This window comes from Primulina tabacum, chromosome 11 (genome assembly GCF_025594145.1).
Source record: "Primulina tabacum isolate GXHZ01 chromosome 11, ASM2559414v2, whole genome shotgun sequence".
NCBI classification, from domain to species: Eukaryota; Viridiplantae; Streptophyta; class Magnoliopsida; order Lamiales; family Gesneriaceae; genus Primulina; species Primulina tabacum.
Window position 1 is genome coordinate 31,962,883 of NC_134560.1, and position 24,859 is coordinate 31,987,741.

At 36.9% G+C, this 24,859-nt stretch overlaps 1 protein-coding gene and 2 long non-coding RNA genes across 3 annotated transcripts; 1 reads left to right on the top strand and 2 right to left on the bottom strand.

The window, feature by feature from the left end:
* Positions 1-958: 958 nt before the first annotated feature.
* On the top strand, positions 959-13,461 carry LOC142517641 (uncharacterized). The gene is made up of 3 exons (XR_012813347.1): positions 959-1,027; positions 1,107-1,659; positions 13,305-13,461. It is a non-coding gene; the product is annotated as an uncharacterized LOC142517641 (long non-coding RNA).
* A 2,477-nt stretch (positions 13,462-15,938) lies between these two features.
* LOC142518622 (uncharacterized) lies at positions 15,939-20,198 on the bottom strand. The gene is made up of 3 exons (XR_012813600.1): positions 19,905-20,198; positions 18,563-18,900; positions 15,939-16,276 (listed from the first exon to the last, which is right to left on the bottom strand). It is a non-coding gene; the product is annotated as an uncharacterized LOC142518622 (long non-coding RNA).
* A 326-nt stretch (positions 20,199-20,524) lies between these two features.
* On the bottom strand, positions 20,525-24,470 carry LOC142518982 (outer envelope pore protein 16-2, chloroplastic-like). Its single transcript, XM_075621854.1, has 7 exons — positions 24,214-24,470; positions 23,998-24,049; positions 23,710-23,790; positions 21,784-21,815; positions 21,502-21,535; positions 20,896-20,963; positions 20,525-20,796 (listed from the first exon to the last, which is right to left on the bottom strand). The coding sequence occupies exons 1-7, from the start codon at positions 24,340-24,342 to the stop codon at positions 20,653-20,655; spliced, it is 540 nt and encodes a 179-aa protein (XP_075477969.1). The 5' UTR covers positions 24,343-24,470; the 3' UTR covers positions 20,525-20,652.
* Between the last annotated feature and the right edge of the window lie 389 nt (positions 24,471-24,859).

Below are 24,859 nucleotides of genomic sequence, written 5' to 3' on the forward strand. Positions count from 1 at the left end.
TTTCTACTGAGGCCAGTTGGGGCATAATGATAGAAGATTTAGCAGGATGGACTATTGGCAAGTTGCATACTAAATTTGTATAATGTTTCTATTTGATTAGAATTTATTTTTTCTGCTTATGTGTTTCGTTTTTTGGGTCTATTATTAATTTTCGTGCGTATGGTTGCGATATATATTAATGTTATATTTTTCCATTGAAAATGCTTGAGATTGACCGCAATTATTAAATAAATTATGATTCATGTGGAGACAACATTCGAGTTTTCTATTGTCCTTGGTCTACCTCATGGGGGCCAACCTGTAAACCAAGATCTCATAACAAAGTCAAATTTTTTATTACGTTATTTTGCAGGGAAGCTTAGCAAAGCCATGAGGAAGAAGATTTCTGAAAATCTCTTATTATTAGATGAATTAGATGATGAATCGCAATTGGATGATTTTGTTAGAATGTTTATTTTGTTTGCGTTGAATTGCATAGTATTTCCGCTAAGTACCTATTTGATACCCTGGTTCGTATTTTCATACATTGATGATTTGCCGAATTTTTTTTGGATATTCATGAGGAGACGTTACCCATAGATTTCTATGCGATAAAATTTCTGCACATATTGGGAATTCGGAAGGAGCAATAGGAAGGAAAACATACTTGGATGATTGTGTTTTCGGGATGATGGTGAGTTTTTATTATTTTTTCTAACTAATGTTATATTATAACATTTGTATCTTTATTTATGTAGGCTTGAGTTGACGAAAAAATTCCTTCCTCAGGAGTTGTATTCGAATCTCCACGTACATATCCATGTTTGTTTAGGTGGGGTGAAAGCAAGATCCCGATAAAAAGTTGAAGACGCGGAGACTTTGCTAAAAATAATTACTCATACGACGGTATTTTGTTTTAAGAATATTTTTGAATATTTTTTAGTATAGCAAAGGTGAAATTTTTTTTTTATTATTTCTAAAAGTGTTTGAAATCATTCCATTTGGTGAGGAATTTGAGCTATTTGGTCATAGATGGAGAAATGTAAAGGTAAACAAATAAATTCACCAAATTTATTTTATGATTTATTGAGAATCGGTGTTGATTTTTTTAGATGTTAAATTTTCAGGTGTTATCTAAAATGAAGGATGAGGAAACAACATGCAAAATTAGGAGATTAGAAAAACTTGTGGAAGACCAATTCCATTATATTCAAATACTCAGATAAATGTGTTGTCAAAGTAATGAAAATATAACAAAGGATGTTTGTGGTGGTCGGGTGGATGTTAAACTTGATGAGGGAAAAAATGATGATAAAAATGTTTCTTTTGAAGATTTTGACACATATTTAGGTGGATACAATGAAGTACATCATGTTGATATTGTGACAAATTTTATTAAATGCGATGATGTTGGTTTCACTAAATTGGATATGGAATTAAATAAGGTTCGCACCGAGAATTCTTCAAGAGAGGTAGTAGATGAAAGAGATGATGGTAATGGTGTCACTAGTTCGGAAGAGGACAAGGTCAACAATGTTATATCTTCAATTGTGAATAATGTAATGATAAGAACTGATCGTGTGAAAAAGAAAAAGCCAAATATGTTTGTCACTCGTCCAAGTTCCACCACAAGATGCAAAACAAAGTCTGATGTAGAATGCAAAGAGTATCGTGTGATTAGTGATGAGATATCGTGCATTTTAATTGTTTTGATTTTTGTTATTTTTTTATAATGATGTCATTTATTTAATTTTTTGATTATTTTTTATTATTCTTATAAAGGCCCGAAAAATCTTACTTGAAAATTTGCGAAAAATTTAAAAATTTTCTTTTTTAATAATTAAAATGTCTCATTCACAAATTAAACTGATAAATAACGTTTAATATTCAAAATGGCAGCGGAAGAATTTAATGTTTGCAAAATAACCGTTAAAAAAATAATTCAATGACAGATAAAAATATTTGATCATAAAAAAATAAATGTTGAAAAATGAGGTCTTCGGGTTCCACTACTGCCGACCCAAGCTAGCTCACTGGTCCCCGCCCTCGGCCCCGACATCATCAGTACCTACAACAATCAAGTCTAGTGAGTCTAAAGACTCAGCATGCATATATTGTAAATAACGAGTAAATAATATAATAAAATTTCATGGGATAAAAATATCATGTCATGAGGCATAATGTGAAAATGACTTGTCATGAGCAATTATAATACGTGCATAACTGAACTGAAAATCATAGTGAAAATGTTTGCTCAATAGAGCCCTGTAATGAAATATCATGTAATAATTTTCTGGTGAGATTATGGTCTACGCAAGTGGCCCCTGCACTGAATTGAATTGAACTGACCGGTAACTGGCGACCGGGTGAAATAATAATCGTTTGATCAGACTAATGCCACAGTATACTGGGTGGAACTGAACTGAACTGACCGGTAACTGGCGATCGGATGATACAATGATCCCATGATAGTGAAATGGCCACAAGCAATATCGCTTAAATCTCAAAAAATGAATATTTTATATTTTTATGCACGTAATATAATTAAATGGCATAATGAAATATCCTGTATTATTTTACCACATGGATTGGATCGTTCCCAGGCTCGCTGCGATCAAAATTTATCATGAAAAATATGCAAATGATTTAACTTGACCAAACTTTGTAATTGAATCCAAAAATGAGACAATTACGCCCAACGACTTCGTATTTAATCATGACTCCTTGCCAACCCGAACCAACACCGAACAATCATTTCATCATGATTAAAATACACCTAAAATGATGAAATAATCCTCCAAAAATGATGCAAGTCGAAATTTTGGTGAATGGAGGCCAAAATATGAAACGCTCTTACGAGAGTCAATTTGGCACATCGCACCGAAATTTCTCGTACGACCTCTAAAATGATCTGAATCACGAACGGCCAAAAACATGACCTTCCTAACTAGATGAGGCATTGTCCAGTTCAAGACCATAGGCTAAAAGCCAACCAAGAACCCGGAGCACGCCTCTGAACCGCAGCACGCTTGCTGTCAAAAATTACAGCAGCTGTGCCTTCGATTTCTTGTGTCGTTTTCGAGACTACCAGCCATTGGGGCTTGAACCACCAACCAGAGGCTCTTACCAACACCCTAAGGAATGATTTGAACCATGGCTAAGGGCCCTAGGCCAGCCACAATTCGAACCACACCCGAAACATGACAGTGCACCCACCCGAGAGCACAATTCTGCACGCGTGGGATTTGCTATTGTTTTGCTGTCATGGATCGTTCCAGTGGTCATCTGATTGACCATGGCACGATCTAGACATCAAGGGGGATGGTATGAACCGTGGCTAAGGGCCAGAGGCCAACCAAGATCCACACCACTCCACAACAATCTCGAAACACAACACACGCACCCAACCAGAATTTCCAGAAACCGAGAGGCTGTTCTTGTTTTGATTTAAAACCGATTCCATCATGGACCAAGCCTAAAATAGGTGACTTGGTCACGTCTTATACATCACAAGGAGATGTTCTAACCATGGCTATAGCCCCTAGGGCAGCCAAGATCAGGAACATCCCTTTTTTGACAGCAAACACGAAAAATTCGAACACATGTGATGCAAGGGAAAGGTTGCTGTCATTCTGAATTTCCAGCGTGTAGGGGCTTGAACGAACGGACCAATATGGTCCTAACATGTCCTAATACATGTCTAGATACAGCCTTGGGAGCCTGGACACGAGCCAACCACCTGTACTCAATGAAACAAGCAACCCGTGAAGCGCAAGAGGGGAACAAATTCTGTGCAGATTTTCTTTTACCAAAAGCTTGCTGTAATTTCGGTTTTTGGTTGAAAAATCATGATCATGTAGTGAAAAAATTCATAATACGACTTGATTGAAGAGCAAATAAGAACATATGCATGCCTGGATATTTTTGTTTCGAAAGGAAAACAAACGAACGACGACGCGGCGCGGAGGAGGGAGAGGAGTGCTCTTTTCTACCTTGTTTCTCTCGATTTTTCTCCCTTATTTTCTTACTGCTCTCACACGATTTTTTTACACTGAAATTACCTCTGATTTTCTCTCAGATTTCGGTGAAGAGGAGGGGAGGGAATGGCTAGAAGATAGATGGGAAAGTTGACAAGATAAAGGAATGAAATGATCTTGCTATCTTTCTAATTGTGAGATAAGGAATGCTTAGGATATCACAAGATTTTTGAGGGATATTTTGAATGTATTTGATCGACCAATGAGTCTAGGAACAAGAAAAATTGCTTAATTAAATTATTTGATTGTGATTTAAAAGTGGGGAAAGAGCTCTACCAAAAAAAAAAAAAGATTAAGGGAAGATCACAAGGAAAGGGTTGACAAACTAAATTCAATCTTAAAAAAAAAAGGTGGCCGATTTCATGCTTATAAATTAAGAGAGAAATTGCTTAATTGATTAATTATTGAGGATTAAAAGTTGAGGAATCATCTACCAAAAAAGTTTGGATAAGGAGAGGAATCAAGGAGATGAGTTGTCCAACTTTACTTAAATCTTAAATGGTGATTTTCGAAATTTTTAAAATAAAATTTGAGGGTAGGGAATTGCTTAACTAATAATTTTTATTGATTACAAGGTGAGGGATTTATCTCCAAGAAAGATTAAGGAAAGACTTAAAATGGAGAGTTGTCAAAAATTTGAATCCCTTAAAGAGATATGGCCGAAATTATAATAAAAATGGATGAGAAATATTTCTTAATTATTGAATTTTAAATCCCTAGTGTTTTATCAACCCGTTAAATATTTTAGAGAATTAAGAAATTAATCATTGAACTTTATGTACTACTTATCTCAACTTATTTAAATAATTTATTAAACCTTCTTTTACAATAATTTAACTTAAATAAATTTCTGGAATGTTTTCTTAATTTTAAATTTTATCTCTTTACTCCAACTCCAGTCCGGCCTCACTTAATGAACTGAAAAACTAACAATTAAACTACTGCATAAAATAAATAAATTTAAAGAAAAGAATTTAAATACTCAAGCAATAAAAATCATTTTAGTTTAAATACTATGAATTATGCATGGCTTATATACGTAGTCTAATTTACGGGTTCTACAATCCTCCCCCCTTAAAAGAAATTTCGTCCTCGAAATTAGAACTCACCGAATAACTCCGGATAGCGACTCCTCATCTCTGGCTCAGATTCCCATGTAGCTTCCTCCTCTGAATGGTTAAGCCATTTGACCTTGACTCGCTTAACCAGCTTGTTCCGAAGCTTCTTCTCCTGTCTGTCTAAGATCTGCACCGGTCTCTCCTCATAAGACAGGTTCGGGGTGAGCTGCAACGGTTCAAAATTCAGGACATGCGAAGGATTTGCCATGTACTTCCTCAGCATAGGGACGTGGAACACATTGTGTACTCCGGCCAGATTCGGCGGAAGAGCAACACGATAAGCTAGCGTCCCAACCCTGTCGAGGATCTCAAATGATCCAATAAATCTCGGACTGATCTTCCCTTTCTTCCCGAATCGCATGACACCCTTCATAGGTGCCACTTTCACAAAAACATGGTCGCCGACTGCGAACTCTAGATCTCTCCTCCGCTGATCTGCATAACTCTTATGCCTACTCTGAGCAGTCATCATCCTATCACAGATCTTGACTACTACATCGGCAGCCTGCTGAATAACTTCTGGACCCAACTCTGCTCTCTCTCCCACTTCATCCCAATGAACAGGAGACCTGCACTTGCGACCATACAGAGCTTCATACGGAGCCATACCTATAGAAGACTGGAAACTGTTGTTATAGGTGAACTCTACCAACGGCAACTTCGACTCCCATCTCCCAGAGAAATCAATAACACAAGCACGGAGAAGGTCCTCTAAAATCTGAATAACTCGCTCTGACTGCCCATCTGTCTGAGGATGGAAAGCTGTGCTAAACAGTAACTTCGTCCCCATAGTCGAACGCAGACTCTTCCAAAATTAGGAAGTAAATCTGGGGTCTCTGTCAGATACGATTGATACTGGGATACCATGAAGTCGGACTATCTCCCGGATATACAACTCTGCATACTGAACCATGGTGAAAGTCGTCTTAATAGGCAAGAAGTGCGCTGATTTGGTAAGACGATCAACAATCACCCAGATAGCATTTGATCCTCTGACTGACTTCGGCAAACCGGTCACAAAGTCCATGGTAACATTCTCCCACTTCCACTCGGGAATGGGAAGAGGCTTGAGCGAACCTGCTGGTCTCTGATGCTCTGCCTTCACTAACTGACACGTCAGACACTTGGATACAAAACGTCTGATGTCCTTCTTCATTCCAGGCCACCAATACAATAACTGCATGTCTCTGTACATCTTCGTACTCCCTGGATGAATAGAGTACGGTGACATATGGGCCTCTGATAGAATATCTGCTTGGATAGTATCACTGCTAGGAACCCACATCCTGTCTCGATATCTCACTATACCGTCGTTGACTGTATATAACACACTGCCCTTGGCCTCATCTCTCTGCTTCCATTTGGCCAACTGCTCATCTGCTGCCTGACCACTGCGAATACGTTCAATAAGAGAGGACTGAATCGTCAAGGTAGATAGACGGGGAACTCTACCTCGAGGATATGCCTCTAGGCCAAACCTCTGCATCTCAAACTGAAGAGGTTTCTAAATCGTCAAATGTGCCATCACTGCGACTTTCCTGCTCAATGCATCAGCAACCACATTAGCTTTACCCGGGTGGTAGCTAATGTCGCAATCATAATCCTTCACAAGCTCTAACCATCGCCTCTGACGCATATTCAGCTCTTTCTGTGTAAAGAAATACTTGAGGCTCTTGTGGTCGGTAAAGATCTGGCACTTCTCTCCATACAAATAGTGCCTCCAAATCTTCAAGGCAAAAACCACGGCGGCCAACTCTAGATCATGGGTAGGGTAATTCTTCTCGTGGATTTTCAACTGTCGAGAAGCGTATGCTATCACCTTCCCATGCTGCATCAATACTGCGCCAAGACCGAGCTTCGAAGCATCGGTATACAGAACAAACTCACTGGGCCCTGACGACATGGCCAAAACTGGTGCTGAGATAAGAGCTTGCTTCAAAGTGTCGAAGCTCTTCTGACAATCATCGCTCCACACAAATTTCACATTCTTCTTGGTCAATGCTGTGAGTGGAACTGCGATAGAGGAGAATCCCTTAATGAACTTCCGATAATATCCTTCTAGTCCAAGAAAACTGCGGATCTCTGATGCATTCTGCGGCACAACCCAATCTCTGACTGCTGCAACTTTTGCTGGGTCGACCTCAATACCACTGCTAGAAATAATGTGGCCTAAGAATGCCACCTTCTCTAACCAGAATTCGCACTTACTGAACTTTGCGAATAACTTGTGCTTCTGCAAGGTCTGCAGCACTGTGGTCAGATATCTGTTGTGATCCTCCTGATTCTTGGAGTATACGAGAATGTCGTCTATGAATACTATCACAAACTGGTCAAGATACGGCTAAAATACGCGATTCATGAGATCCATGAAGATCGATGGCGCATTCGTCAGACCGAACGGCATCACAAGGAACTCATAGTGGCCATAACGAGTCCTGAAAGCAGTCTTGGAAACATCGGCGTCTTTCACCCTCAACTGGTGATAACCGAAACGCAGATCAATCTTGGAGAATACCGAAGCTCCCTGCAACTGATCAAATAGATCTTCAATCCTCGGAAGTGGGTACTTATTCTTCAATGTAACCCGGTTCAACTCCCGGTAATCAATGCAAAGCCTCATAGAGCCATCCTTCTTCTTCACAAATAAGACTGATGCGCCCCATGGAGAAAAACTAGGGCTAATGAACTCCTTGTCAAGAAGTTCCTGAATCTGCTTCTTAAGCTCTGCCATCTCTGTCGGTGCTAGTCGGTACGGTGCTTTTGAGATCGGAACCGTACCTGGCATAAGCTCGATAGAAAACTCCACCTCTCTCTCGGGTGGCATACCAGAGACGTCTTCCAGAAAAACGTCTAGAAAATCCCTGACAACTGGGACATCTGAAGCTGACTGACTGGGTGCCTCGGGGACAGATATAAAAATTGCTAAAAATGCCCAACACCCTCTATGCATGCGCTTCCTAGCCTGGACATAAGAAATAATGCGCGGTAAAGGAAAGTACCTGTCCAGCTCAAATAAGAACTGTGTCATCCCAGGCGGTCGGACTAGAACAGATCTCCGCTGGAAGTCTATCAACACCCTGTTCCGCAATAGCCAATCCATACCTAATATGATATCAAACTCTGGCATCGGCAAGACAATCAGATCTGCATAAACAAGGTTGCCATGAAGCTCCAGATCTATGTCTCGGATCACATTGGTGGCTACCATCTCTTCTCCCGAAGGCAATACTACGGAGTAGGCTACATCTAGCCCAACGGTCTTAACTTTGAGAAAATTCGCAAAGACCTCTGAAATAAACGAGTGAGTAGCCCCTGAATCTATCAGGGCTTTTGTAGCTGAGCCAGCTATGAAAATTCTCCCTGAAAGGTTAGAACACTATGCTGAACCCAATAATCACAAGAGCTAAGCTTATAGACATGCATAGGCCAAAATTCTTCTAACTTAATTTCCCCAAAAATAATACTGAGTAGAGCATGCAATCCTATCGCAATTCTAGGTTCAAAATCTCAACCCAAAACATTAAATCCCAAATATAAATTTAAAGCTTAAAAGTACCTGTCATAAGCATGGTCTCCTGGGTTCGTCTCCGTAGCATGGAGAGCAAAAACTCTGCCCTGGGTAGGCAGATTCCTCTGAGGGCACTGCGGCAGCATGTGGTCTGAACAGCCACAATTGTAACATTTCCCTGAGCCGTTCATACACGCTCCAGCATGGCGTCGTGTGCACCTAGGACAAACTGGATGCTCAAAAGTCCTCGGGGCTGGGTGCCCCCGCTGCTGCTGCTGCTGCTGACCTCTGTGTCTAGGTGGGCCATGAAAAGGCCTCTTGTTCTGATGCTGTTGTTGAGGAGGAGGGCGGTGTGGTACCTTGACTGGGCACTTGCCCTGGCGGTCTCTCTCGATATCACGCTGATCCTGCTCTGCGGCTAGAGCTTTGGAGACAGCGACCTCATAAGTAGTGGGGTCAAACACTCTAACATCACGGCGCAAGATCGGCCGTAGACCCACCAAGAAATGCATCAACTTGGCTTTAGCATCATTCGCGATCAGGGGCACAAAATGACAACCCCTCTCAAACTTACGGATGAACTCCGTAACAGTCAGATCTCCCTGTGTCAGGCTCATGAACTCAGTGGTCAATCTGGTGCGCACCTCCTCAGTGAAATATTTGGAGTAGAATACCTCCGTGAAGCGGCCCCAACTCAGTGTAGCCAAGTTCAGGGCTACTGATGCTCCTTCCCACCATAAGCGGGCATCTCCTCCGAATAAATATGTGGCACATCGAACTCTGTCTGCATCTCCAAGCTCCATGAACTCGAAGATAACCTCGAGGGACTTGATCCAGCCCTCGGCAATCATGGAGTCCGTCGTCCCTGAAAACTCCTTAGGACGCATCTTCATGAATCTCTCATAGACAGCCTCGGGCCCTGTCGGCCTGGTCGCCACAACATTGTTCCTTGCAAACTGTGCGAAGAACTGAGTCATCCCAGCTAGCATCTGGGCATTCATGTCTGGTGGAGGTGCAGGTGGTAAATCTCTCTCCTGCCTCTGCTCCTCACCATCCTCTTGGCGAGGCTCAACATTACCTCTCGGGCGTCCAACATGGCGTCTAGGAGGCATACTGTTCCATATATAACCCATACGTAACTAACATGCATAATTCCATAATTTATTTAAATTTAAATACTGAACAATAAAAATCTGGACGTAAAAATAATTCATGAAAACATGTTGTTAAATAATTCATGCTTTGAATAAAATACGTAAATGTAAAACTTACAGACCGAAGACGTGACTTCGTGAGCTTCTCGTGGTCAGTAGTAGTAAAACCCTATACAGAATCATTGCTCTGATACCAGCTATAAAGGCCCGAAAATTCTTACTTGAAAATTTGCGGAAAATTTAAAAATTTTCTTTTTTAATAATTAAAATGTCTCATTCACAAATTAAACTGAAAAATAACGTTTAATATTCAAAATGGCAGCGGAAGAATTTAATGTTTGCAAAATAACCGTTAAAAAAATAATCCAACGACAGATAAAAATATTTGATCATAAAAAAATAAATGTTGAAAAATGAGTTCCTCGGGTTCCACTACTGCCGACCCAAGCTAGCTCATTGGTCCCCACCCTCGGCCCCGACATCATCAGTACCTAAAATAATCAAGTCTAGTGAGTCTAAAGACTAAGCATGCATATATTCTAAATAACGAGTAAATAATATAATAAAATTTCATGGGATAAAAATATCATGTCATGAGGCATAATGTGAAAATGACTTGTCATGAGCAATTATAATACGTGCATAACTGAACTGAAAATCATAGTGAAAATGTTTGCTCAATAGAGCCCTGTAATGAAATATCATGTAATAATTTTCTGGTGAGATTATGGTCTACGCAAGTGGTCCCTGCACTGTACTGAACTGACCGGTAACTGGCGATCGGGTGAAATAATAATCGTCTGATCAGACCAATGTCACAGTATACTGGGTGGAACTGAACTGAACTGACCGGTAACTGGCGACCGGATGATACAATGATCCCATGATAGTGAAATGGCCACAAGCAATATCGCATAAACCTCAAAAAATGAATATTTTATATTTTTATGCACGTAATATAATTAAATGGCATAATGAAATATCCTGTATTATTTTGCCACATGGATTGGATCGTTCCCAGGCTCGCTGCGACCTATATTTATCATGAAAAATATGCAAATGATTTAACTTGACCAAACTTTGTAATTGAATCCAATTACGCCCAACGACTTCGTATTTAATCATGACTCCGTGCCAACCCGAACCAACACCGAACCATCATTTAGTCATGATTAAAATACACCTAAAATGATGAAATAATCCTCCAAAAATGATGCAAGTCGAAATTTTGGTGAATGGAGGCCAAAACATGAAACGCTCTTACGAGAGTTAATTTGGCACATCGCACCGAAATTTCTCGTACGACCTCTAAAATGATCTGAATCACGAACGGCCAAAAACATGACCTTCCTAACTTTATGAGGCACTGTACAGTCCAAGGCCATAGGCTAAAAGCAAACCAAGAACCCAGAACACGCCTCTGAACCGCAGCACGCTTGCTGTCAAAAATTACAGCAGATGTGCCTTCGATTTCTTGTGTCGTTTTCGAGACTACCGGCCATTGGGGCTTGAACCACCGACCAGAGGCTCTTACCAACACCCTAAGGAATGATTTGAACCATGGCTAATGGCCCTAGGCCAGCCACAATTCGAACCACACCCGAAACATGACAGTGCACCCACCCGAGAGCACAATTCTGCACGCGTGGGATTTGCTATTGTTTTGCTGTCAGGATCGTTCCAGTGGCCATCTGATTGACCATGGCACGATCTAGACATCAAGGGGGATGGTATGAACCGTGGCTAAGGGCCAGAGGCCAACCAAGATCCACACCACTCCACAACAATCTCGAAACACAACACACGCACCCAACCAGAATTTCCAGAAACCGAGGGGCTGTTCTTGTTTTGATTTAAAACCGATTCCGTCGTGGACCAAGCCTAAAAAGGGTGACTTGGTCACGTCTTATACATCACAAGGAGATGTTCTAACCATGGCTATAGCCCCTAGGGCAGCCAAGATCAGGAACATCCCCTTTCTGACAGCAAACACGAAAAATTCGAACACATGTGATGCAAGGGAAAGGTTGCTGTCATTCTGAATTTCCAGCGTGTAGGGGCTTGAACGAATGGACCAATATGGTCCTAACATGTCCTAATACATGTCTAGATACAGCCTTGGGAGCCTGGACACGAGCCAACCACCTGTACTCAATGAAACAAGCAACCCGTGAAGCGCAAGAGGGGAACAAATTCTGTGCAGATTTTCTTTTACCAAAAGCTTGCTGTAATTTCGGTTTTTGGTTGAAAAATCATGATCATGTAGTGAAAAAATTCATAATACGACTTGATTGAAGAGCAAATAAGAACATATGCATGCCTGGATATTTTTGTTTCGAAAGGAAAACAAACGAACGACGACGCGGCGCGGAGGAGGGAGAGGAGTGCTCTTTTCTACCTTGTTTCTCTCGATTTTTCTCCCTTATTTTCTTACTGCTCTCACACGATTTTTTTACACTGAAATTACCTCTGATTTTCTCTCAGATTTCGGTGAAGAGGAAGGGGAGGGAATGGCTAGAAGATAGATGGGAAAGTTGACAAGATAAAGGAATGAAATGATCTTACTATCTTTCTAATTGTGAGATAAGGAATGCTTAGGATATCACAAGATTTTTGAGGGATATTTTGAATGTATTTGATCGACCAATGAGTCTAGGAACAAGAAAAATTGCTTAATTAAATTATTTGATTGTGATTTAAAAGTGGGGAAAGAGCTCTACTAAAAAAAAAAAAAGATTAAGGAAAGATCACAAGGAAAGGGTTGACAAACTAAATTCAATCTTTAAAAAAAAAGGTGGCCGATTTCATGCTTATAAATTAAGGGAGAAATTGCTTAATTGATTAATTATTGAGGATTAAAAGTTGAAGAATCATCTACCAAAAAAGTTTGGATAAGGAGAGGAATCAAGGAGATGAGTTGTCCAACTTTATTTAAATCTTAAATGGTGATTTTCGAAATTTTTCAAATAAAATTTGAGGGTAGGGAATTGCTTAACTAATAATTTTTATTGATTACAAGGTGAGAGATTTATCTCCAAGAAAGATTAAGGAAAGACTTAAAATGGAGAGTTGTCAAAAATTTGAATCCCTTAAAGAGATATGGCCGAAATTATAATAAAAATGGATGGGAAATATTTCTTAATTATTGAATTTTAAATCCCTAATGTTTTATCTACCCATTAAATATTTTAGAGAATTAAGGAATTAATCATTGAACTTTATTTACTACTTATCTCAACTTATTTAAATAATTTCTTAAACCTTCTTTTACAATAATTTAACTTAAATAAATTTTTGGAATGTTTTCTTAATTTTAAATTTTATCTCTTTACTCCAACTCCAGTCCGGCCTCACTTAATGAATTGAAAAGCTAACAATTAAACTACTGCATAAAATAAATAAATTTAAAGAAAAGAATTTAAATACTCAAGCAATAAAAATCATTTTAATTTAAATACTAGAAATTATGCATGGCTTATATACGTAGTCTAATTTATGGGTTCTACAGTTCCGTAGGGAGACACAAGCGTAGAAAACAAGAAGATATCTGCAGATAAAGATGAGTGAAAACTTAAAAATTTCAGAGGTAGACAAGATTTTTGTGGTTGAGAAGAAGTCTCGGACAAAGAATGCAACATCATAATAAATTATCCTACAGGGGAAAAACTAAGGTACACCTCTTGCAATTTTTAAATTTATTTCATTTTATATTTTTATTGGATTTAACCATATTCTTGTTCTTGTAGTGATACTGTGCGAGAATGAGAAAGATTCAAAATTTGTGGCATTGAATTCGGTGATTTGTTGTTTGGGAATGCGTTGAAAGACAATATCATCAATTGTTATATGCAAGAGTGGGTATAGTGGAAAAAATTGTTCTAAAATATTTTGCACGGATACGATAGTCCAGGTTTGTATTTAAAAAAAAATTGAATGATTGGTTTGTATATATGAAATATAAATATGATAATATTTTATTTTCCATGCTTATGATGAGGTATTGGCTGCATTACAGAGGTTGAACAAAAAGCGGAAGTTGAAAGATGATGGTTACCATGATTTTTTTATCACATTTGTCACATGATTCAAGGGGAAAATTAGAACAAATAAACAAGAAGTTGATTGATCGTTGTAGATTTTTGTTGTTCCCAATTCACGTCAAATATAATTGGTTATTGCTTGTTTAAAATACTGGAAAGAGAGAGTTTGAATTTAAAACTAAATATACACAGTCATGTCACTTGGAACCACAAGAGCTTATGTAAGTTAATATTCGAATGCATATTTAATAACAAGAATGTTGTTGTTCATATTAACTGAGTGTTCTTTGTCATTTTTTTAGGCTAAGTTCTTAGCTAGGTATATGAGGATTATGTTCGATTAAAAAACGAACGAGTATATGAACCAAGTTTTCTATCGACAACAAGGTGTTGATATGAATTGCGGTGTTTACTTATGTTTGTGGGCGGATTGCTATGCTCGTGATGATGATGAAGCTTGGACCTATGAAAGACATTGCAAAATGAACACTATCAGAGCACGTATCGCTGCAACAATTTTATCCGACAGTAATGGTGTGTTCGGTAGAGTCGTGATGGTTGAAAACATTTTTATGATGGATAATTTGATTTCCATGTAGTATTATCAGCTTTAGGTTGTCGAGCTTATGTTAATTTTGATATTAGAAGTACTTATGTTAAAACTATTTATTCAGTTTATGCACTACCGAGTTTTTGAAATCCTGAATTCTTGACTCTACGGGTACACTAGTTGCTGATAAAATAGCAGAACAAATCATCACCATCATTTTATTACTCCTAAATGAAGTCATTATCATAATAATTTTCGGCATAAAATAGGTTAAATCCATCATACAACATAAGCTATTTTGGTATACTCTGTATTCTATTGTGTATATAAGAATAAGTGCATATCATAAATATTTTCGGCATAAATTAAGTTAAATTCGGCATACAACACAAACAATTTAAGCATATTATGGATTAAATTGGGTACATAAAAATATCATTTAAGCATAAATTAAGGAGAGGAACAAATGCATTAAAATGCAAACCCATATTTCTATTTTATGATTAAATGTTGAGAAACCAACTATTCACCATCATTTTCATACACACAACACAAGTACATATCATAAATATTTTTGTCATAAATTAAGCTAAATTCGGCATACACCACAAATGATTTAAGAATATTATGGATTAAATTGGGTACGTAAAATAACATTTGAGCATAAATTAAGGGGGGAAAACACAAGCATGAAAAATCAAACCAATATCTCCATTTGATGATTAAAAGTTGAGAAACCAACTATTCACTATCATTTTCACACTCACAACACAAGTGCATATCATAAATATTTCCGGTATAAAATTAAATTCGGCATACAACACAAACGATTTAAGCATATTATGGATTAAATTGAGTACGTAAAAATATCATTTGAGCATAAATTAAGGGGGAAACACAAGCATGAAAATGCAAACCCATATCTCCATTTGATGATTAAAAGTTGAGAAACCAACTATTCACCATCATTTTCAGACACACAAAACAAGTGCATATCGGTATTATTTCCGGCGTAAATTAAGTTAAATTCGACATACAACACAAACGATTTAAGCATATTATGTATTAAATTTGAGTACCTAAATATATCAATTGAGAATAAATTAAGGGAGGGAAGCACAAGCATGAAAATGCAAACTCATATCTCGATTTGATGATTCAAAGTTGGGAAACCAACTCTTCACCATAATTTTTATGCATGCAACACGTCAATATAATAAACATTTCCGGCATAAAATTAGTTAACTTCAGTATAAAGCATAAAGAATTTAAGTATATTTTGTTTTCACTTGAGTATATAAAGCTATAATTTGAGCATAAATTAATTGGGAACCACAAGCATGAAAATACACACACAAGTCCATATCTCCAACAGAAGGGCGCGCACAGGTGCGCGATCGCGCCCAGAAGCAAATGAACAGAATGGAGCGCACCAGCAACAAAAAAAAAAAACAGAATGGGGCGCGTACCATCACGCCCAGCAGCAAAAGAACATAATGGGGCACGCACTAGCAGCAAAAAAAAGAATGGGAGCGTAACAAAACCAACAAGGTAACAAAACAGTGAATATAATAGTTGACAACAATCAAGTTACATATTGCTAGGACACAAATGACATGAAAATAAAACATTACACAAAATACGCATGTCCATGTTTCTAACACAAGTTATACCTAAAACACAACAACAAGAACTAAGACTCAATGAACAAAACTCCAAATTAATTAATATCACAAGTACATGACTCGACCAAAAACCATAAAATAAAAGTGAGTCTCGCAAAAGGATCATAAAGGCAATGCTGCATCACCAATACTAGTACACCCGGATCGAGTAAACCTTTTTGTTGACGTGGTCTCGCAAATTCTTTGTTCTACCATCCTCCTTTTCCTGTGAATTGGAAAATGTATTAGTTGTTTTCCTATCAATCATTAGATAATGACACACAAATATAGGAAGATAAAGATTTTTACTTGTACGTAAAAAAACTCAAAACTAAGTTAACAAAACATAACACAAAGTCTAGTTAATGGGTCCTTTGCAACTTCGTCAATTGTGGCTTCTTTTATGACACCGACCACATTTTAACACCCGAAAAACTACTTGCGATGGTATCCTTTTAGTTCTTCTTTGCCCCGGTTGGCTTCAAACATCGGAGGGATTGATTATTAATGCATGATTGGCATTATATTCATACATCTCAAAGGTAGGAATCAGATTTAGGATTCCTTTGTAAGTTTCGCGATATAACTCCATCATAAAGTATTTGTCACAAAAATCAAATAAAGACACTAATTTTGACTCTATTGCACCACATGCGTACTTGCATGGAAGTTTGTTAAGCTGTCAGGCTCTACAAGAACAACTTCTATAAAACAAATCAACAGCAAATTATTTATCCATATCCACAACCTCAAAACTCCAACCACATGCCTTACGCACTTGCAAGCTACGAGATTCAGCATATGTTTTTGCAAGAATTTTTTCCTTTGATGGACTCAATCTTTTATCCATACTCATTGACGTTTCACGTCGTTTGTGCATCATGTCCATAATTTGAATGCGTATGTGGTCCACCATGCCCACAACAGAAAGAAGATTTCACCCAACTATTCCAACACTCAGCTATATTATTGTTCATTACACCCCACTGATTTCCAAGAAACCAAGCATTTGCCCAACTTTCTGGAGAGGAATTGACTATAAAGTCTCTGGCAAGTGGCATTGATGCTTTATATTGTTAATATGCATTTCAAACTCTTGCCTTGATGGGGCATATGCACCTTTTTTGAACACAGATGACCAATGTTTCTTGTTGTGAAGTGGGTATCTTCGCATGAGCTATATTAAAAAAAAAGATAAAATATTAAAAAACAGAACATACATAACAATATTTTAAAAAAATGTTTCCCAACAGAAATATACAATTACTTACAAACATGTTTCACGAAATTATCTACCAAATGGTGCAGACAATACGTATGATGACTGCTTTGGAATATTAACTCAACAGCCTTGATTATTCCGGGATGCCTATCAGAGAAAAAAATATACTCATCGAACCCCATACAGTTATGTAAAATCAAAGCACCTTTAAGTTGGAAACAAAACCATCCCAAGTTATCATCATTTTCAGTATCCACAACTGAATATGCTAATGTAAAAAGATCATCGTTTGCATCTTCTGCAACAACCAAAATATTTCCCTTGTATTTATTCTTTATTGAGTGCCATCCAAGAAACCAAGGTCCTACATCTACTGACAAAACCAGCTGCACATGCATTGAAACAGATAAACAATCGTTTAAATTTATTACTAGAAGGGTCAATTTCACACTTAACAATACTTCCAGGATTAGTTTATTTGATGACACTACAACTACCATCTTAGTCTATCGTAAGACCAATCATCTGCACCATGAAAGTTAGAGCTCGATCCCATAATCTCTTTGTATGTCTTCCAACATCATAGATGGTCAATACGACGGCTCTCCCCTCAATCTCTCCATCACAACATTGGAAACCCAGGCAGCATCAGCTTTAGGATATCCTCTACTGCGTAAATTGTCATCTGCACATTTATGGATTATATTACATTTTCTAATGCCAAAAAGATTGTCAGATTTGTGTCTTGAAGCATAAATTCTCCAAGAACAATTATTTACACTACAGTAACCTTCTCATTATCATTCTTTATATATGAAAAAGAACGCCTCGTAGCAATTGCATAATTTTTAGCATAAACTCGAAATTCGGCAGTATCCTTAAATATTTGACCCTTCCCACGGATGCAATTACTTCAAACGTCTATGGAATTTTTTAACAAACCAACTTGAAGATGACTGTCATTACTACTCACTGTGTCATCTTCAGATTCAACCCTATTTTAAGTAATGTAAAAATTTATTAACACTTACATTTTGTACCTTTTAATAAATTATTAATACAACACATGTCAAATAATACTTATGTTCTAGATAACAATGTAAATGATCAGTTAGTTGAAAAATATAATTGACACATCATCTAGATTCACAAGAAGCACACTCACAATAGATCTCCTTGAAAAATGCAATAAAAAAATGTTATCATGAGTAGTTGCACTATGGAAATGCATTACCAAGAAAAAAAAACCCAATTCATGTGGAAAGTCAAAATTAAGACATGAGTTTTTACCTCCCAATATTATGACCTCCTATTTGGTATTTTCTCAATGCCCTCATGTTAATTATTATCAGTTTCATAGATGTGTGAAGATGGGTAATGATATGGACGTCATTATCTCCATTCAACATCACATACATCTTCTGATGGGGGGCTAGATACTGCAAAGGAATAGTTTCTGGGGAAATCTCCGTACATTTTCTCTCAAAATTAAGAAACAACTCTCTTAGAGAGAAGCCATTAAAGATTGAAATCATATAGAGCTCATTTTTGTACTCGCAGCTACCAAGGAATGAAAATTTTGATGATCCAGATCCATATTCTATTTTTCCAAGAAATCAAACAAAAACCTGCGTCAACTAAGTGGTTATAAATTTCATATGAAAAAGATTTTATTAAATACAAAATTATAAACAAAAAAAATTCACAAAAAAACTAAAAAATGTTCTTCATAAAACGTTCACCAAATCTAATAAAACTATTTACAAATCCACTAATAGTATAGAAATAAGAGTACATAATTAAAATACAATACGACAAAGTAAAATCAGCGATAACATACGATTTAATAACAACACTAAAATATAACAAAGCTCGAATTGAACCAACATGATATGATGAAACTAACATAAATCGAATAGAAAATAGTAATAACTAAAAAAAACTCAAATCGATTACATCAAGTACAACAACACTACAACAAAATAATAATCTATACAATAAAAAGGTGACATATTGACAATGCATTAAAACAATAAACCAAAAACAAAAATCTCCTATAAATTTGCACAAACGTAGAATAACTAATAACAATTCAAAAAAAAAAATTGAAGTATAACCTCCGAAAAAACAATAATATGCTGTTGAATAGAACTAAGATAAGTTCTAACCTTAAACCAACAAAAACTAAAGAAAATCCAAATTTGTCGACTATCTTACTTCTCTAGTGTTTTCTGCATTTAGCTTTCAATCATGTAGTTAAAAAAAACAAAAATCTTGTGGGAACCAAAAAGCTTGTGTGTGTCATATAAATGTAAAAAAAATTACATATAACGTTCGATCTTTACAAAAATTTAAACAGCTACTCGTGAAATTCAAATTATATTCCTAAAATGCTATGTTATTCATTTTCCACCAACAAAAAATTTTTTTTTCGCACAAAGATGGAGAAGTTTGTTCACTGTTCAAATTAAGCGAATTTATTTTCATTCACAAAAAACCCCAAACTAGCACAACAAGATAAAATTCAATAAGTTGACAAGCAATAGTTGCAAAATCCCTAAAATGACACAAACAATATAAAAAAAATTATTGGATATCAAAACAGAAAAATAAAAAATTTACAGAAACTCACAATCTTTTCTATTAGTGTCAATATGTTCTTTCGACTGGTGGGTTTCTCCAATCGATGATTAAGTCGTCCAATGGTTTTTTGGAGGAAGCGAATTTGTTGGGTAAAAATTTGAGTGTAAAAGCCGAGAAGCGAGTAGAAAGTGAGAAGAGAAAATGAAATAAACTGTTTACTCAAAATCCATTACCTAGAAATTAGGACATTACAATCGACGATGTCTCGCGTGCCATGAAAGATTTTTTGGGGGCGACGGGAAAAAGGAGAGAAGTGAGAAGCAGAGAAGTGAGAAATAAAATTGGGGAATTGGTAGGAAAAAAATAAAATAAGCAGGGAGTTTTAAAAAATAAAACCTTTAAAATCAGATTGTTCAGATAAATTTTTACTGAAAGAAAGACTGATCACCATAACTAATCTGTGGTTGGAGATTTTTTCCCAAATTTCCCTTTATTTATATCCCTACATACGAAAAAACCCAAAGAAATTTGTGCTTTCAAGGGCAACTTAAAGCCAATGAAAAGAAGAAGAATACAAATTAAATTAGCTCGGTGCCATTCTTGTCATGATTATTCTCTATTAAGTTATGGGTGAATTCTGCATTGGTAAAATGTACACAAACCAACGAATGAAGGCCAAATACAGATCAAATTAGAGTAAGTTGTGACATTATCACGAGAGTTAGTTGCCAAAGCAACTGATACTTTGTTCACAGAATGTAAGCAAAGAGCAGCAAATGTACTATTACAACCAGAAACTAGAATATCCCTGTAAGAAGATTGGCCGCCGTCGAGATGGCAGCTCCTGTTATGGCACACTGCACTACCTGCTCGTGCGAGTGCTCGCCTGTGGTTAGAGCCAGCACTGCTCCCGTAACTGCCCCCGCCATCAAGCTGTTTTTCTGAACCATAAAAAACCCATAATCCAGCGTACAGAGTGATGATTCTAGTTATGGGAAAGGAAACTAGAGAAACAAACTGTGCCAGAACGAAATTATTACCCAATCATGAACTCCCCTAGCCTCCTTCAATCCATAAGTGACACCAGAATACATCCCTGCTGCTAAACCTGCACCATTTGGTCACATGCACAGCATTAGCTATACATCATTACCTCTATGGCCGATGACCTAAGTTCCTATCAGATAATGACTAGTAATTCCATGGGTTTAAAGTATGTAAATGTCAGTGACTGCTTTGGTAGTAATTAACAGAGTGAAATGTGATTCCGAAATAAGACATTCATGATCAATAGCAGAATTTTATAATCAAACTCAGATCTAAGCTCATGAGCTTATTATCCTAGATCAGAATAAGTTGATAGCATGCCCTTTGTTACATCCCCATGTCCCCACACGAAAAAAGGAAAGAGAGGGATGGGGTTTCTCTCGCATTTGGTATAGCAGGCCGAAGTGGGAGGCTCGCATGACGGGCTATTAGCGCACGATTTCTTTTGCAGCTATCGGTTATTTCAAGTTCGATCCTCAGTTTTTGAATTACAACACTTTAAACTGGATATGCATAAGGAAAAGTACAGCATCTCGTTCGACCATAAAAAATAGCCACTTAGGACACTAAAAACACATGGGCTGAATCAGCAGGCTTACCCCATTGCATAGATTCTATGCCTGTGTTCTTCACCTACAATTTCAGCACCATGACAAAACATTAAATCACAAAGAAATAAAAATATATTAAGCATTTCGAATGAACTCCATTAATCTGAAACAAGAAACTCTTTACTCATCCAACTTGCTCGTGTTCACGCGATCAACGGAGAATAATATATGCTGAACTAGAAATATAGTTAACCTAGATTGGCCTTTTACTCTGAAGACATCCATCCAAATATATAAAGATAGTTACGAATACAAGCTACTTCAACTTACCAAGGCCTCAACCGACTTTCGGTTACTTTCTCCTGCAAACACAGTCAACATAAACATGAATAGCATAAGTATAAGCCAAGAAATCCAATCTACCGTATGAAAGCATTATATTCAATCAAAAGGAATGCTAAACAAATTTGTAGCCTAACTTCTAAAACCTCATGCATTATATTCAATCAAAGGAATGCTAGACAAATTTGTAGCCTAACTTCTAAAACATTGTGGCATCCCCGAGAACTCAAGCCTGCCTCGGATATGACATATCAGTAAGGTTGATTTTCACAAAATCTCGATCGAGGATCGTGCCCAGGACAAGGTCACATAATAACTAAATCATGCAGCACCGAACCAAACACAAATTCCAATATTTTCAGCTCAGTAACCAGTAGAATTAAAAAAGCAGTATCACCATGCCCTCGTACTTCTTCTGAATGGCAATTTAACTCACCGTGTTTTTTACAATAACTGAGAGCACGTTTGCATTTGAAATGATTTTAACTTATTTCTGAATTCCATTGACTTCACATTCTTCAATCGTTGTTCATAACTAATATCAGTCCTGTTAATGGATTCCAAATCCAACAAAAATAGACTAATTTAAAACATTTCGTTATAATCAAGTCATCCATTTAAATCAATCCACTCAAAGGCAACCATACTTGGATGGCTCAAGGCTTGTGGAGCGAAACAGAATCTCTGGTATTCCTTCCCAAAGAAAATTATTTACTCATTTTTATTTGGTAGTACTACATGATTCTTCATAACCCTTGAACATTAATACATAATCCTTGGATGGGAGAATTTTCATCTGACAAGACAAATATTACAACAGTTGACCACTAGAATGGATTTATTCTTTCCCAACGAGAACAAACAAACCTCAAAACATATTATCTCAAAGCAAATCTTCAGAAACATCGGAAACAAAATCACAAAATCTCAATTTGTTTCTCGTTAGTAAATGAATCGACCTCAACTAAATATATACCCGGAAGACTCACTCCTGTTCTAAAGTTCAATGCATGTAAGTACTTAGAAACCACATATGACCAAGGAAGAATAAAGAATCATCAGGAGCGGTCGCCGCCATCCTACAAATTTTCTTCTAAAAATATTTCATGATACCTGTATGATTCTTAATTTCTTATATAAAATACTCATGTATATATAATGGAAAAATAATTTCCCCAAAAACTTTGGGATTTTTTAGTTTCGCACCAAACAGATTCCAAAACAATGAATTTTCTTGGTTTCCTTCATCCAACAAAATAAAATCAGACATGGTGATTTCATTTTCGTTTCATTTAGACAAAGACCTCTAAATATTATCATTACTTCTCATCCAATTGTTCTAAAATTAATTCATTATCATATGATAATAATCCAAGACTTTATGCTATTTAAAAATTTAAGGAACTATTGTTACATAAAGGATTACACAATAGATGGAATTAGTTTAAAATAAATATCAAATTTACTCATCTATGTTGTCAACTTTCCATTGCTAAATCAACACTTGTGTGAAATACGTTACAATATTTCTTGAAGTCATTTTACAGAATATTTACCAGTACTTTTGAACACCATATTATGAAGTTGGAACATCATCTCGTGCTAAAAAACTAGAGTGAATAGCTGCCTGTTATCTGAAATTTATTTAATTAATCGAAAAAATAAGAACATTAAAACAAAAAAAAATACGCTCTGCCCCAACAAAATAGAACTAAAATCCAAAGAAATACAAGCTACTGACTTTCACCCGCCAGTTGACCCAAACCCGAAGATATACTAAATTACCAGACGAATTCGATTATTTTCCCTCCCCGAACAACGACAAACATGCATACATTCTTCCCCAAATCAATAAATAACTCTAATACCGCAAACACAGTTAGAATAAAACAAGTACTGATTGAAGTTCCAAACCTCGTAGATCCGGGAAACGGTGTTGCCTTTTGGGAGCCCCAATCTCAGTGCTGCCGCCTGTGGTTGCATCTCCATTCACACCTTATCATTAATCAAATTAAACATTTTCAATTTCTGAAAAAAAATTGCTCCATCAAAACTTGATGACCTTTTCTTCAATATAGATAACTTGTTTAATTACAAGTGACTGGAAAAATTGACACCAATATTTTGATTTCAAAAACATTTTAGTTGCTTAAAGATTAAGATTTTAATATTTGATTAGTGGGGAAAAAAAAGTTAACTCACTTTCTACAGCAGTTAAATAAGCTTCCCGAGACACAGCCTGTATTGCTCCAATCTGCCACGGGATCATAAGAACACGAATATCACAGAAAAGTAAATACAACAAACCCTATAATCACACCATTCTGTCCCACATTAGAGATTAACATCAATATTCACACACACACACACATGTGCGCGCGCATATATTTGTATGTATTATGTATGTAAAGAACGTACCCCAGCAGCTTTGACAAAGCTTTCAGCGATCCGATTGAGCAAAGGGTGGCCAAGATCCAAGAAACCTCCCTTATCGAAGCTCCTCAGCTCATCTAGCAACGACCGGGTCTCCAAGTTACTTCCACTCATCTTCTTTTTTTTTTTCCCACACTTTTTTGACGAAACCCAACAAAAATTAGTGGGGAAGAAGAGAGAAAAAGATTAAAGACGGACTGAGATGGACAGGTGTCCCTCTGTGCTGTATATGCGTCCGTTGCATTTGGTCCAGTATCGCGAGCTTCGTGGCGGTCTCTGGGGAATGCGGGTTCAGCTACGTGGCGTTGCCGATGCAACGCACGCGTGGATTTTTAAAGTTGTGATTTGTAATTTTATACACGGCATTAAAATCCTCTTGGTCCGGTTTTTTGGGATGCTCTGACTTTTAGTGTGATGTATTCAATATAGAGATTTAATGATTTTTAATGAATTTTTTAAATGATAGATTTCCGTGGAGTTGGTAGATTTTTATTGACTCTTATAGAATCTTACAGATTTGTAAACAGAATTTCATATACTTTTGTAGACTTTTTGCAAGATTTTGATTGACGATGCAAATTTTTTTATTGACGATGCAAATTTTGTACTTTTATATATATATATATATATA

Bases quoted from the DNA above. Each gene is read 5' to 3' on its own strand.
- LOC142518982 (XM_075621854.1), bottom strand. From the start codon at position 24,342: ATGAGTGGAAGTAACTTGGAGACCCGGTCGTTGCTAGATGAGCTGAGG. The intron at 23,791-23,997 runs GTGAGTTAACTT...ATTAATGATAAG, and splicing joins TTATTTAACTGCTGTAGAAA to GTGTGAATGGAGATGCAACC. The intron at 20,964-21,501 runs GTAAGCCTGCTG...CAAATGGTGCAG, and splicing joins CATAGAATCTATGCAATGGG to GTTTAGCAGCAGGGATGTAT.